The sequence below is a fragment of the Lytechinus variegatus genome, chromosome 4 (genome assembly GCF_018143015.1).
Source record: "Lytechinus variegatus isolate NC3 chromosome 4, Lvar_3.0, whole genome shotgun sequence".
NCBI lineage: Eukaryota > Metazoa > Echinodermata > Echinoidea > Temnopleuroida > Toxopneustidae > Lytechinus > Lytechinus variegatus.
Window position 1 is genome coordinate 21,942,381 of NC_054743.1, and position 17,094 is coordinate 21,959,474.

A 17,094-nucleotide genomic window follows, 5' to 3' on the forward strand; every position below is an offset into this window, starting at 1 on the left:
AATTAGTTAGATCAATCTATCGGTAAAATAAATCATACATTGATAATTCAGCCAAAAAGTGAAATTCCATCCAAATTTTTCCGAAAAGAACTTCATGTAAAAGCACGTCACATTTTTGCATTTTCTACAGAGGCTGCTCCTAAGTTCACAAGTACTGCGCGAAGAAATGTGGGCTGTAAGCATAAGTTGTGAAACGGTGACCTTGGCAACGCTCAAATATTATTCCAAGCATGGTTATGCAGGTGTGAAATACTTTTCATCTATCTTCCAAAAGCAACAATGTTGACAATGACGGGGAACAAAGGTAAAATCTAGATGTTTGACGTTGTCAGTGTTTCCAACATTTCAAACTGATGCAATATCCAATTGACAAAACATTCCATGTGCATGTAACGCCAATTAAGACGGCAAGGCGAAATCAATTTCAGTTACTGGAAAATCCACTTGTTACTTCCACCTGGTTGTTTTATGGCAATATCCAGATATTGTACACAAGGACACCACTGACGAATTGTAAAAACGCAGACAGGTTTGACAAAAAGATTATATTCCAAGAACTGATTTCCATTTGATCACAGAATGTTCACAAAAATAGGACACAAAATCTAGTTATTTAGTAGAAAACATCGAATGTGATGGCCTTATTCTCCGGCAACCTCCCCAAGTTCCCTTCTCCAAATCACAGTTGCTTTACTTGAAATTCCGCCAAAATGACGGAAAAGGAGCTCCCAAGACTTTCCCCAGTCATAACTTTAACAAGATAGCGTGCTGATGATACAAGTTGTGAAGAAAAAGAGACACCAGCTTGACGGGTGTCATGTTTTTAAAAACGCAACTGAACTTGTTCTTTCTCGTAGTGAGGCTTCCCTCCTCATTCGTTTTTGCTGTCTTTCCTCAAAGTTTGATTTGAGTACCCAAACTATGAGTCCTATGAACGCACTGACGGCCAGTAAACAGATAATGACCGATTCGTACTCTGCCTTCGGAGGTAGCTCTGCGTAATAGCTGTTCTTAAAGCCCGGTTCGTTCCCGGGCTCTTCGACAACCGAGCCTTGCCGGGACATACCCGGTGCTGCCGTGCTGTTTACTGGTAGAACCATGATACACACGAGTAGCGCTGTAACCCACCTGTGGAATGTCATTTGTGCCGCTGGACTTATAGCCAGCTTCGACTCACATCGTCCCCGAGGCCTCCCCTCTCGGGCCTCCCCCGTTAATCGTCTTACCGAGTGAAAAGCGGAAGGGATCGCTCTTGAGACACCACTCACTAAGTTGAACATGAGACGTCCAACTCTTACATCTGTCCATTGGGGAAATGTTGGACGCAGTCGAGTGTGGAACACAACATGGTCCTTCTCGTCGGGTGCACCGTGGCTGGGTAGTTGACATCGTGGCGTCTCAAACTTGGCGCCACCATCATCACGGCTCGCGACACTGGACGTAAACTTTGATCGAGAGAGCCTGTCAGGTGCATCGCTTGCCAACACCATATCTCTATGTAGTCTGATATTCAACGAATCCCTCTTCAATAATCTATCATCTTTGTATGACTCTGTATTCGTGTAAGAGTTAGAGGAAGTATCTATGAGAGATGAAGTGTTCGAATGTAGATACGTCTCATCATCCTGTCGACTGTGGTGTATATGAAGCTGTTGAGTGCTTCCCGCGTCTTCCTGTCCAGCGACCAGCCTTGTCGCCTTCTCGCGATGTCTCCGAGACCACCTCTTAAGCAGAGCCCTCCTTCGGTGGAGGCAGCAACAGAAATGAGTCAATTCACCGCGATTTGGCGACTTACAACACGACACACGCGTCACAGGTGACGTCACACTTTGAGTCATGGGTCGTGCGTTTGTGTAGAATGGTATTTGGTTAGTCGGCGAGCCATTCTGCTTTACGGTCCTTCCCGTACGCCTACTCACGCCCCAGTAAGGCTGCAACTGCTCCATGGCATGGCTGCTAAATCCTCATCCTCAAACAGACACAGCGAGCGCCCTATAAAGACAAACAAGAAAACAGAGAAGATATGAGAGTAGATATTGGAGTAGAATACTCTCACGTCTTTAGATCAAACAGAATAAAGGCAAACTAAAAAGTAAAGAGATCAGCATTTCTTTCTCTCCTTGAAATGTTCAATTGTGAAGCAGCGAGGTTGAAAACCCTATTGTATTACAAATCTGTGTGTGTATTCACCGTGCTCTGTTTGTCTTTTATACATGCACAGCGGAACAGGAATACCGAATTAGCTTTTACACATGTACATGTATAACAATCATCATTTTCACCGGGTGCCTGGCTGAAATTCTATCAAATGCCAGGTGAACGGTGAACGAGTCTAAACTTTGAATAAAACCAGGTAAAAGTTCGTCTGGCAGTAAGATAGTTGGTATGTTGAAAGTGACTATAGCATAGGAAAACATTATTATGGAACAATGACGTTGAAATCAGCCAGCAGTAGAAATTTGTCATTATGTAACAATAATGTTGTAAGTGACCAGCTATTTAAATCTTTTAATGACCAGCAGTAAAAAAATGTCATTATGTAACAATAGATAATGTTGAAAATGACCAGCGGTAACCTCCGTAATGATTACGTAGCAGTAAGTTTTCTTTATAATACTTTTTAGCACCACTTGCCACATATTCGTTGTGCTTGATTCCAAATAGAAAGCCTACCTTTCAATATGAATATCAGGGGGGCGTTTCATCAACATTTTTGTCCGACAAGTTGTCAGATCTGACAACTTTCCTTGATAATGATTGGCTGAGAGTCACTGTTACCATAGTAACTGTCGGATAAAACAGTACTTGTCGGACAAAACGTCCGACAAGTCCTTTCATGAAACACTCCCCAGGAGTCAGAATAGAAAATTGTCTTTGAACGTGTGAGTCATGTTTATGAAATAAAATTTAATTTGAATTTTAAAAGTTTTACTTTCATTCCTTAGAACACTGATCAGACTCTTGCAGGGGATGCAGGAAGTCGGAAATCAGTGTGTATATATTATGTATATAAATAAATAAATAAATAAATATATATATATATGTATATATATATATATATAGTGGAAATGTTTTGCTCAGAGTTGGTCCAATAAACAATTCAAAGAGATATAAAAACTCCGTAATGAAAAGTACTTTACATTACGGAGTTTTTGTTTGTCTTTGAATTATATATATATATATATATATATATATACCAATAATCTAAATTACAACAAACACATTGAACGAGAATAAGTAAAGGAAATTCCCTTCATTATCATGATTATCTAATTCCTACAATATATTTTTGCGACAATCCTAGCCGCCCCTCACAAAAAGTACAACTGACCCTTTTCCTTTAGGCCTATTTGGATTGGAAAACATACAATACTCATAATGTAGTCATGGCAACTTTACATAATTCAGTACGAGCAACATTCATCGTCTGCATCATGTTGGTTTGCATCACAATCGAAATGTAATCATGGCAATGCTGACATGACTGAGATGAAAATAAGGGCCCCGTTTCATAAAGGAATTGCAACTGTTGTAACTTTGCCATAATGGCAACTACCATGGTAACAGGGGTCAGCAGCCAATCAGAATCAAGGTTTCCATGGTATACATAGTAGAGTGACCTTGCCATATTCCACATTACACCGTCTACTCTCATGTGCGCAAACCCTCCCCCTCTCGCTGTACACCCTTTCTCTCTTTCCTTTTTATCTTTCGCTTTCATGCGTATTGGGTGTAACCACATATCAGAGGCGTCATTTTCGGCTGGCGCTCTATGTCTATACTTTCATGACGCAATGAATGATCTCGTGGAAACAACGTAAAATTAAAATGATATTCCTTTTTATTCATTTAGTTATGTTACTATTGTAATTTTTTTCGCGAATCGGCTGAATAGAACAGATCTCAATGCAAGATGAAAAGAAGGGACGAAAGGGGAAAGAGGTGGAGAGGAGGGGGGGGGGGGCAGAGAAAAAGGAGAAAGAAAGAAACAGGGAGGGGAGGGGGGGGGGAAACAAAGACAAGGAGTACGGTTAGGGGTGTGGAGAAAAATGTTGTCTATTGTTATACCTAGTACGAATCATTCGACACGAACTTTGTTATCTATCCCCACCATTATATTTAAAGTGGCAGCACCATGGGATGGAAGAGGCACGTCTAGTTATCATCTCTCCACCTCGCGCTTCGCACTCGGACTATTTATTTGTTGAGATATCACATTCATAATTCACTGCAAAAAGGCCTTATTAGGTTACTTTCTGGAGAGTATATGTAGGCCTATATAAAAAAATGCCCACGTTTCGCGCTCGATTTTGTGCAAACAAATGGCCAATAAAATGTGTCCGCCTTTGCCCCTTAATTGCCCCCTAGTTTGGAAAATCCTGGTGGCGTCACTGAATACCTAGGGTGATACTGAGATACGAAAACGTGTAAAGAAAGGTAAATTATACAGTATACGTGTGAAATAAAGTAGGGGAAGGCGGGGTAAGTTGTGACAGTTTTTACATTTTGCGTGTTAGAATTGATATGATTAATAATCTTGTCGAAATAAGTACCTTGCTTTGAAATTTCATTCTTCTGAAATATTTTCCACCTATATATAAATTTCTACCCCAACACTGAAAGTCATTGTGACCTTTGAAAAAACCGATGTCAAATGGCTCAACTTGCCCCATATATGGGGTAAGTTTGAGCCACCTTCTGGGGTAAGTTGAGCCACAAAAACTATGTACAAAATGTATGGGGGAGAACCAGCATATCAATTTTTTGTTTAAAGTCTTTTCACTTGCTAATTCTCTATAAATACTAACATCCTGTAAAAGGAAAAGAGCAGTCATGTAAATTTGCTCCTTTCAGCCTGCATTTCAATCGATTTTTATGGTTTGTTTGTTTTTTAAGATACATTACCATAGGAATTACCATGGCTCAACTTGCCCCATGCTTTTTGGCTCAACTTACCCCAGTCCGAACTTAGTGCGATAATTTTGTATCCACACATTTATTATGCATCCATCATATAAAAGACTATGACAAGAATGAAGATCCATACCTGGACTAATAATGTTGTTATCATGTCTTTATTATATTTAAAGACGTGTGTGTTTATAAAGCACTTATCTATTTCACACTCTTTTATACTTTTTTGGCTGAAATTCACATTTTTCCCTCTAAAAAACTACTTTTTGTTTCAAAGTTGGAAACAATGTGGTGGGGTTAGGGGTTATGCTATGGGTCATCAATACATGACACCGCCACAATGTCTGACTCATTCATTATTGGCCTGCGGCTGGTGGCTCAACTTGCCCCTATGCTCAACTTACCCCGCCTTCCCCTACTTATTAAAAGATCGCGGAAAAGTCGTGATAATTAAACAAAAGCGCATCTTTGCGTTTTTTAGTATCTAATTCGTGTTTTGATTTAAAAATAGAGACAGGATTGTGGCTCGTCAAAGCAGTCAAAACTGGGTCACTTTATACATATAGGCCCATACCACTTGTATGTATTACTTTTTTTCAGGTCGACAAAATTATAGTATTCGGTAAGTTTCCGTAACATTTAATTTACGTTGAAGCATGCATAAGTCCACACGAGCTCACTCGTATACCGTCATTATGTTTCAAATCATATCATATAATTTCATGCCCCCTCCCCCTTCTTGAAAAAAATAACAGGCTATTTTGGAGGAGGAAGGGGCAGAATATTGTGAAAAGTTTATTAGAAAAGAAAAATAAAACATAACGTTCGATAAGGTTCGCAAAAGAAGCTTCAAAGCAAAATAAAAAAAAACGTTACTGGCAACCATGGCAACCCTGCAAAATTGCTATTTATAAACGAGATCTTCAAAAATCTGAAGTTTATCTGACATTTCACTCGGTTAGATATATGGTCAGGTAAAGAATATGTAGTACCGGGCAATATATAATTCTATTTCATCGTTGTTAGCATATTGATTTTTATCTTTGTTTTCGATGTAGATGCACTTACGGATTGAATCTAGATGCTGATTTAATAAAACATGTGACCACAAGGACGTTCAATCTGGTTGGAGATGACTTTCAGTTATTGGATTTCCATTTCTTGCCAAAAAACATTCTACCTTCAAATGATGAAGCAAACAATCATTTTCAGAAAATGTCAAAATATATTTATGAGTTATTTTGTTAAGAGCTTGGAAGGAGAATGAAAAAGAGGGAGATATCTAGAAATAAGAGCATGAAGATGGTGACATTGAGGGAGATTACATGGAGTAAAATAGGATGCAGAAAGAAATATACAGAGTGGGGAAAGAATGGCAGAAAGAGAGAGAGAGAGAGGGTGGGGGTCACATAACAAGTGGAAAAAGGCCATTCCCAATAAAAGGCTTTTAAATAAAATAATTCAGTTTATATCAACTTGATATTAATTAGTAAAACAGATAATGATGTGAAAACATAGAAGTGTGTGAAAGCACATTATCAAAAATTAATGAAAACACAAAATAGGAGAAGTAAATATATTGAGTATACAAAAAATATATACACTGTAAAAAATGAAGTGCTAATTTATCACGAGTGCTAATTTTCTAGTTCAAGTTTAAACTAGAAAAATAGCACTCTTACTGCAGTCACTATACAAGCGCTGTAAATGCTAAATTATCACTTCATCTTTTACAGTGTGTATATATATATATATATATATATATATATATATAATATATATACGGGTTAAAATGTATCAAAATTCGCAAGAATTATAACTTGGCAAATTACAAGAGAGACGAGTGAGGGTGGCCCAGTCATTACAGTGACGTAACAATTATGACAATTCTCCATTCGAGACTTTTCCTGCTTTCATAAAAAACCGGAACGTCAGTTTCAGTCTGATATGCCTATCATACTTCATTGAATATCCATCATTCAATTGATGGACGAATTATCATTTTTTTATAATTTGAACAGCTAATTGAGTCAATTTAAGTGTTATAACGAAACAACGAAACACATTTATTCATGCAATTTTTCTCTGCCATGATCCCCAAATAATTCCATTCCAAATCATAAATATTATCTTTTTTGGACACCGGAAGTTGCATTTAGCGAGGGACGAAAATGTGAAAACAAAGCGAAACAAACAAAACTCGATAATCTTTTAAAGCTTGCTTTGTATAAATCTTAGCGAAAAGAAACAGACCATCAAAGGAAAAATCAAAGAAATAAAGTTGAAGATGGCTTTGTATACAATAAAAATAAACCAACACTGTTAAGTAAAACAAAGGGGGGGGGGGGGATGCACCAAGCACTCCCGTCAGTACACTTAGGTATAACGTGAGTATGGTGTTAGGTATAATGTCATGTTTAAATAGCCATACAGAACATCACGGAAGGCAGAACGTTAAATCTCACGGCGATATGTATAGTAAGAACATAAATCATCAAAATAATAGCATTTTACTTACCAAATTATAGTAACATTCCAACTAAATCAAACATTTCATCAATCCATGGTTACACAACCAATGATTTGTATTTCATAAACAAAAGTTTCATGTATGGGCCTGTACCATGCACGTGAAGAATAATGGCTCTCACGGTAATAATCTATTTTCCATTATAAATTCAACAGTGCTTGGTTTAACGACCTGCTTCCATATGTTCAACTTTCTCGTTGTTCAAATCCTTGTTTGGAAAAGCAAAATCAATATTATAATATACAACAGACGAGATCACTTTCTACCATGTCTGCGAACCTCTAACCGTATGGTATATTTTATATTTACACAATCATATAGCAGATGAGAATATTGTTTTGCTTTATTGTTAAATATGTTTGAACAAACGTGTTTCAGACAATTCAACATCGTACACAGCAGAAACTGTGGTGTTAACTAGTGTACATAGAGGACCACAAAAGTTTACTCCGGTGTTAGATTAACGGTGTTAGTTTAACACATATAGGTGTCCTTACAACACCTTTGGTTGTCACATTTACACTCATTGGTGTTATGTTCAATCTCTAGGGTGTAATTTTAACACCTTAGGGTGTGGTCATCAATTACCACCAACTGGTGACCACAGTTTTTTAAGCAGCATCATACAGTAATATTGATAATCTCACCTTCGTTAAACATTAAAACTTTAATTATGATAAATATCCGATTACGTGGATGATAAATTTATATTTTTTAACCCAAGCTGAAAAATCACGCTGATTTCAGATGCATAAACTAATACGTATATAAGTGACATTCAGACGTATGGAACGACGTACTAGCATTATTGTGATTATCAGTAGTGGATTCAGATACGAAATAAAAGCCTTTACCAATGCAATGTATCCATGCGATATGAATACTCCTTTATGTCCTTGATTCCATAATAATTATTACGATTATCCCGAACGGGGTAAAATAGCTAAGCAATACATTCATATTTTGATGCTTTATAATTATGCACTGCAGGATAAGAGGAACGAAGACAGTGACAATTTGCCCAAAACATTGAGGGGGTAATAAAAATAAAATAATGCATGTGAAATGAACAAAATGAAATAAGGGAGGATACCCCCATTCGGCAACTGGAGTGCTGGTCTTTACCGAAGGCCCTTCATTGCTACGGTGGCTTTTTGTTTTCTTGCCTTTTTATTTTTCCCACTCTCTCTTACTTTCCTTGTTTCGTTCTTTCTTTGAGTCCTATATTTATTTAATTGATTATTTATTTATTCATTCATTCATTGATTTATTTATCTATTCTTTCCTTCATTCTTCACTTTTCACCTCTCTTTCTTTCTTTTTTTTTTCTTTCTTCTGTTTTTTTTTCTTTTTTTCTTTCTTTCTTTCTTTCTTCCTTCCTCCCCTGCCTTCTTTCTTTCTGTCCTTTTCCTTCTCTCCTCACTCCCCCTTTCCTTTTGCTACATGGACTATCCACCCTTGGACTGGACACCTACCCGTTCTCAAGGCATTCAGCGTGTATATCGCATAACAAATTATGGTCAGCTTACACTCTTCGGTGGCATTTGCTTACACTTCAGAATAAACATTCCAAATGAGCCTATCCAAAATGTTTACATGAACATGGACATCTTTCGTAAATCACCATTTTTAATTTGCTTAGGGCCAGCATCCAAAGATAAATATCTAGCTCTCAATGATACCCGAGCCGTTCTACCCAATCTTTAAATTTCAAAATGTAAGTTTGATTTTAATATTGGTTCTTCACAATTAAGAGCATTGTAATTCTGGAAATAATTTTTGTTTAATAAGCTATTAAGCTGGTATCTTACTGCACAATTTAGCACTCACAAACATATACCTGTATCACTGATACATAGCCCCCCCCCCTTCCCAAATGAAGCTTTCCCTTGCGATTCTTACGTTTGCATTTATTTTAACACATATTATTAAGTACAAACTTTTCTGCTCGATGACCGCTTCATCTGAATCAATATCGAATTAAAAATAGGAAGAAGAGGAAGAAGAAAAAGACGACGAAAACGACGAAGAAAAAGAAGTAGAAGAAAAAGAAGAGGAGGAGGGAGAAGAAAAAGATCCCTCAATATAGGACTACATGTCTAATCCCAGCTGATGCAGTAATCATGGTCTAGGGCCAGAGACTTTGAGTACAGGAACGACGCACTGGCAATCCTGACACATGGCAGCTCACGGAGAGCCGACGTCATACTCACGGCTGCTCACACATTCAATGTTGACATGGCATACTTCACATCATCGCTTTCGTCATGCGCATCAAGGATACGTGAGAGAGAAGGGAGGGGGGGGGGGGGGAGGAGTGTGAGGATGGACACTATCCTCCCATCGGAAAAGTGGCAAGTTTGATGTAGATACTACTGAACATTAATTGAATTGAATTGGAGACCATTACCTACACTGTTAAAAAAAAAATCGAGATTTTACAGAAAAAAGAGAAGATTTTGCAAAAAGCAATAACAGAATCATTCTGTAAATTCATATAACCGGAATTTTTCTGAAGTTTAACAGAACAGGTCTGTTTAAAAAGGGAAAAGGGTGTTTTATTTAAGGAAATTTGTAAGATTCCATACACCAAATACCAATTTCCTGTAAGATTACGCAATGTGGTAAGATTACAGCTGTTCTCGAGACTCTGCTGCAGGAACTTCTTTTATTTTAAGGATAAATTTTCTTAGTGTATATATTAGGAGGATACAAGATCAATCTTTTAGCTTCCCTTTCTACCTTTATTTTACATAAATTTTATGTTTAATCTTGAATTCGTCGCTCACCCGTCTATCATTTTGACCGTCTTCCTCCAGTCTGTCCGATGTTTGCTTCATTTTAATATACTATATAAACAAATTAAGGCATTCAATTCTACTGCACAATTCAGATGAAATCTCATTAGGAACATAAATTTGAAGAAGAAAAGACTCGATAATAGGATACGCAATAAAAAGACTGTAAGGACACATGCAATTCTTTTTCTGAAACACATCATGTAAAGTACACCTATACATGTTGAAACCAATAAAGAAATATTTCAAATGATATTTCATGAAAGATCAAGGAACGATGTGGACTAAAAATGACTTTGTCAAGAAAATAGCATGAGTGACGGGATCGAATCACGAGATTCATGTCTCTAATAATAATTAGACGAGCTAGCGCTTAACACTTACTTTGTCAGAAGTCTCTAAGCGCTCTACAGTATTATGCAGCATAATTACCCTGGCTTAAGCAGTGCAGCTATTACGCGCGCTGCGTTTCAAGGAATAAATTCCTGCCAGGTACCCATTTACCTCACCTAGGTTGAGTGCAACACATTGTGGATCAATTTCTTGCTGAAGGAAATTACGCCATAGTTGGGATTCGAACCCAGGACCCTCTGTTTCAAAGTCCGGAGACTAATCCACTGGGCTACAACGCTCCACGAGGTGCATTGAGCCACTTAACCACTGCACCTCAGTACACCATCCGTACCCCCAGCACCACCGCCAGAAAAGAGGAATAAAGAGGAGATTTTCACAAGCTTGGCCACTAGGGAAAGGTCTGAAGAGGGAAAAGTTAGTAGGTACAGGTGTGTATAGACAGGATGACGTGATGCCTCCACGAATCGTCCTCACACCTTCCTCTCACCTAAACACACACCGTAGTACCATAGTATCTTTACTTTTGACAACTTGACACATCTTATACCTTATTCACATCATAACTCCATCTATTGGCAAAACTTTTATCATTTGTTTTCTATCTCTCTTAATATTTCCCTCTATCTCTCTAGCTAGCTCTCGATAGACCTCCTTCGCTTTCCCTCTCTTTTCATAATGTATTTTTTCCAATCAATTCCTCTATCTATCCATCTATTTATCTATATCTATCTATCTATCTATCATGTGTTCATCCATTCTCCTTCTCTCTATAAATATTGTGTTATCTTTCTATCTCATTCCATCTATTAATATTCTATCTCTCTCCCTCCATATATATATATATATATATATATATATATTTAACCATCCATCCGTCCCTCGTTTGGAATATTCAACCACTTCTTACCCTGATAAACATCTTAATTTCCATGTAGTTAAAAAATGCATCAAATCTCAAAAATCAACTTTTTTATTATCAAATAACTTCATATCAAATTATCATTCCATCTACTTCCATTTGTACATATTTTCTTTCTCTAATTAAGTTAATGACATAATCACTTAGCAGACGTGTATAGCTTTGTCATCTACGTGCGATTCTCACAGAACACTTTCTACATTATAGTCTCTAAATTAGCTTTAATAGAGCTATAAAAAGGTTATGATATAAATAACAATGACAAACCGATGCATAATTTTTAGTAGCATTTTTGCACACATTTTATATCATCGCTGATGCGTAAAAATATATGTACTTTTCATAGATGCCTTAGTTTATTTATCAGTATTGGAAGTTGACTTTTAATGTATTTTACCTATTTTGTCGAAGAAAGTGAAAAACGAGCCTGCTTCATTACAAATAATATTATATTATTATATCAGTAAATCAAAAGTACACATCAGTGGTGAGTCGAAGGTAATAAGCGAGGGTGATGTTTGAATATTTGTGAAGGTATCATTATATCTAAAAATTTCGGATTAGAATGATGGATATTATTTCTTAAAATAAATCATGTAGATGATCCATACATTTAACCGTTAAAAATCCACACGTTAGGTGTAGATCTATATCTAAGTTAGATATGGACTAATTTGTTTTGGATTTATTCGCATTAGATATTATGTAGGATTAAACGATTGAGGGGTATAAATCCACAGATTGAGACATTCATCAAATCGAATATTTTTAATTTCTATCGACTGTCAAATCAAAATATTGACAGATTCAAAGGCACAAAAAAGAGTCTAAATCTAGTCAATAGTGTTTGTTCTTAACTATGATAATAGCACTAAAATGTTAAAATCAACAAGGATCTATGAGATCGCCTGTGATTGCAATTCATACAGATGCAAAACATATAGGTAAATCTACCCAAACCTGTAAATCTGAAAGCTGAACTATTTAAAATAGCAGTGCAACAGTCACGCCAATGAAACCGACTCCAAGCCGACCGCTGGTCTGTCAATGGTAAGTACTGAAATACCCATATCCCGTAAGCCATGAAAGTGTCAATGACCGGTCCTATTTATGCAATATTACCCGTTGGTCAAGATAAATACCCTCTCTCAACCGATCGGTGGCGTAACTAGGACGAAACAACGCTCGCGGGCGAATACCTAATATTTCTTCATTTCAACATGTTCAACATGATGCAAGGGGCATGCAATAAGGATTCACGCTACCTTCGACTTTTGACTTTTTGGCATGTTTGGTTCTGTGTAATATTTCGTCGTTTAAATATGCTTTCCTTCTTTTTTCTTCTCTTTTCTTCATTTTGTTCTCCATCATTTGACCACGTCTTTTTATTTTCTTTTTTTGCTTCCCTCCTCTCCATGCTCTTTCACTTTTTGCCCTTTTACCCCCTCCACGAATGTCGAGACAGAGGAACGTACCACTTTTCCAGTCCACTTCAATACTCCACTGCGACAATGACTCGATTGCAATCAGTTTCACTTTTCTGACTATTATTGCTTGAACTACGTTTCAATATCATCGCTAACTGTGGATTCTGCTTTTTTCTGTATCTATCAGGAAGTAATACACAATCGTTTTCTTTGCTGCATCCCTCCAAAAATAAACTCATTCACACACTGAAGTAGGTATCAATTTCATTTGTTTTCCATGTTTTCAGTCGGGTAAACCCTTATTTATTCAGTTTGGTGATGGAGTTACATCTCTAAATGTGGTTCAACCTTGTTGAATTTCAAGCAGATAATGATCATGCAGATGTGAAATATTGATAGGAAAATTATTAACTCTTATTTCAGACAAATCATTTATAGGTATAAATATAATTTGGAGAAAAAAAATAATACAGAGGGACATGTGATACGTGTGGGAAGTGATTCTTGCCAATATTTCTAGGAAAATATGTATAAAAAAAGATGAAATGGGAGGTCGAAGAAAAATAAAAGATATTAGATAAACGATGTTTGTTGCTTTTCAATCAATATATCGCATGTCATCACATAACGTTCGCAACCTGTTGATATCCAAAATAGAGATTGGTACATGTTTTTAGTTACGATACATATATTAATTATGACCTTAGAATAGGGATGATAAATATATTTTAATCATGATTCCATATTGTCAAAAATAACAATTATTCATTATGTAGGCTATTTAAGGAGTGCAAAGCTTTACAATACGGCAACACTTCAAGATCAACAAATTTGCCGCAAGGTCATCATTGTCAAAGGAATATTGATGAATGGCTTAATGAAAGACTAGTCGATCAATAATCAATCAATCATTGATATCAATCCAATATTAATAATAACTATGTAGCCACAAGTATTAAACACCTCCATATGGTTTTGCAATTTGTAGGTCTACTAATGTATTATCGCCAAAATATTGTCTTTGTCAGTACAACTTTCATAACGAAATTATTCTAAAAATTAACGTCATATTGCATTACCCTGGCGATGGTGACGTTTCATTTCACAGTTGGTTGATTTTGTCATTGATAAACTGCCTTGCGAGAAAAAAAAACTCGGTCATGAACGATAAAATGCTTTCGCCTCAACCCAAAATATATCGGGACAACGCAGTCATAATTATGATGTGGAATGACGATAACGTCAAACAGCGTATATAAAACAATTTCAACATCGCATTTGTCAAGTTTATCGAGAGTTTCATGTATATTGAAAACACTTTTATCCCCTCTCCCTCTGCAAATGTTACCCAATATTGCTATACGTTCCAACTCTCCGACTCCATGCGCCACCTCTCTCTCTTTATCATAATCATGATTATCATTTTCCAAAGATCCCTGTCGCCTTTTTGTTCATTCACAGCTTTTATGAATAGAGGAAGAGAAGTGGCATAATGGAATAAACGTCATGCATAATTCACAGTCACGTAAGACTTATATTTCGGCGTCACCTAACCATATACATTCATCAAAGTAATACTTTAGTCACATTTGATTTCAGGGCGGCAGTACGGCGAGTCGAAAATAGTTGTTTTATCCATTTTCATTCAAACCACCTATATTTAGCTGGTACAAAAAAAAATAAGAAAGGGTTGTTTTCGAATCGCCGTACGGCCGCCTTAGAGCAAATGTGAGACATAAATCAAGTTGAAAGAGAACTAAAATTCTGACATGAGTATCGAAAAAACGCCACTAACTCTTTCCCCTCATCCCTTCTTGAATATACTCTATGGTTATATTGGTTATCGTCATTATCATGTCAAACGGAAAAGTAACATTTTTCGGTCGTCACGATTTGCATATTCCTCCCTATATTAATATCCAAAACGATGAGAATAAGAGTTCTTTAAGTATACATATATTTTACTTCAATAGTACAAAATGCTTTCCTTAAGTTATTTCATTTAGTTGATATAAGTATTAACTCCTTGTGATTACAAGATTTGCAAAATTTAAGTTATTTCGTTCGTAATGAAAATACAAGGAATATATTCGAAACGTATACGTGTACTTTTTCATGGACACTTCTAACATTACAATGGCATTGTTAAAATGGCTGCCTAAAATCGCTATATCAGTACTCCTGAAATATGTCTTACCATAGCACATCATCAATGCATTAATTGAGTCTAATTCATGAATTAGCTATACGTCATAAAACCAATTATTGCATAATGGGTGACTGCATCGAGACACATATTCAACAAACATCACAATCCTCAATAGTTGTATGTTGTGATTATGTGGAGTTACACAGACGTGGCAAACACATCCATGTATTTTATAAAATCAGTCAGGAATCTCTGCTTGTACAATCGATCAATACTTCTGCTTGCTAATTCACTTTTCCATGGAACTAATCGATTCGCGTACATCCCACTAGCTTTGGAAAAATGGAATCATGCACGATTTAAGGGGAGTGCTATCGTTATTACAGTCATACAACCGCCACGTCGGTCATATATCGTGTATAGTTAGAACATTAACTATAAGGAATTGTTCAATATTAACATCAAAGTAACAAAGAAATTAATTACAGGATTTGAATTTTCATTCATTATGTTCGTATGTATCTTCTAATTGCACACTGATGCGAAGTAATACAGTATTGGCTTCACAATCGAAGTATGTATAATATCCAGTCTTCAACCTATAGAGTGTATCATGATATTAGGTAACATTATACATGGCTTGTCACCAAGCATGAAGTACACTATTATTAAGATTGTTATCAATAAATAGTATTTGATCGGGCATACCAGTAATAATGGTAAAGCCATAATTATAAGCAAAACATCCTGGCTAACAAAAATTATTCCTGCTGAAAAGAACAGAGTGACAGCGTGTTTACATAATTAACTATACATAAAGAAGCGATTCACACTAGTGAAGTGCTGAATTTCAAGTGTAAAGTTATTCTGCACTGTGAATACTACAAGTACCATATTTTGTGTGGTCGCAGTGCATGTGTTCATAATAGGAGACAGTGCATTGTTTCACACTGTTGGAAATAATCAAATTTAACAGTGTGATGATGATGATTTCACAGTGTGTTCCACACTGTGGACACATTGTACACTGTAAAAAATGAAGCGCTAATTTAGCGCTTAAAGTGCTTGTATAATATATACTACGAGTGCTGATTTTCTAGTATAAGTTTTAACTAAAAAACAACACTCGTAGTGCAGTCACTATGCAAGCACTGTAAGTGCTAATTTAGCACTTCATTTTTTAGAGTGTTGGATTATTGGATACGTCGTCGGGGTTGTTGGATACTTAGTTATTTCCTAAAGAGATTCATTGATAGGATATGACAATGTTGTGTTCACTGATATGGTTAATTGTTTTTTATATATCAGAGATAACATACTGATTTAAACAACCATAATTTTACCCCAAAACATTCACTTTATCTGTCATTTTAAATTTGATTTCTTCTGTATATCTTTTTAAATGGCATGTCATTCTTTCTGTGCGAAAGAACCGATGAGAAAAGAGCGTTTGTGCAGCGTGTAAAATTTAGGTCTAAAGACGGAGGCCATTGAACATGCAAAAGTAATTTGAGATTCAGCAAAGATCTACTCCAACACACTTCAGCTTACTTGATTCACTATATTGCAGTGCCTGCCAGTACATTTGAATATTTTGTCAAAACCTGAACCAAACTGCTTACCCTATATCTGTACAACGAAACGTGATTTGCACAGTCAATGTACCATGCCTGCGTGTGTACTAGCTAGATATCTGATCAATTTTCCGGCGCACTGACCTCCAAGTTCATCAACGAACCTAATCCACATCGAAGCGATGTTAACATCTTACGAAGACACTCCAATAAAAAAAGTAAATCGAGAAGAAAATCCAACAATTATTCCACAAAAACACCACGATTGAGATTAAATCGAGATCACGGAATGCATTACAGGAGGTGATTTGGAGAAAATACACGAGCAGACGACTCGGGCAGGGTGGTCGTAATGCTAAAAGATGTCACGGTGAAATCGCGCGCCTTTTCCCTCCCCTTTTCTCTCTTCTTATCTCTCCCTCACAGCTG

The 17,094-nt window shown here is 36.5% G+C and overlaps 1 protein-coding gene across 2 annotated transcripts in view; it reads right to left on the bottom strand.

Annotated features, from left to right (window-relative positions):
* Positions 1-265: 265 nt before the first annotated feature.
* LOC121413629 overlaps positions 266-17,094 on the bottom strand; it is a 67,315-nt gene continuing 50,486 nt past the window's right edge. The window contains exons 1-2 of one of the 2 annotated variants that reach the window (XM_041606536.1): positions 16,714-16,866; positions 266-1,992 (exon numbers count right to left, since the gene is read on the bottom strand). In XM_041606536.1, coding sequence (XP_041462470.1) covers positions 816-1,946 — 1,131 coding nt within the window. In that variant the 5' untranslated portion in view covers positions 1,947-1,992; positions 16,714-16,866 and the 3' untranslated portion in view covers positions 266-815. Of the gene's footprint in view, positions 1,993-16,713; positions 16,867-17,094 lie in introns of those variants that run through there. The other variant, XM_041606535.1, reaches the window with a different exon arrangement.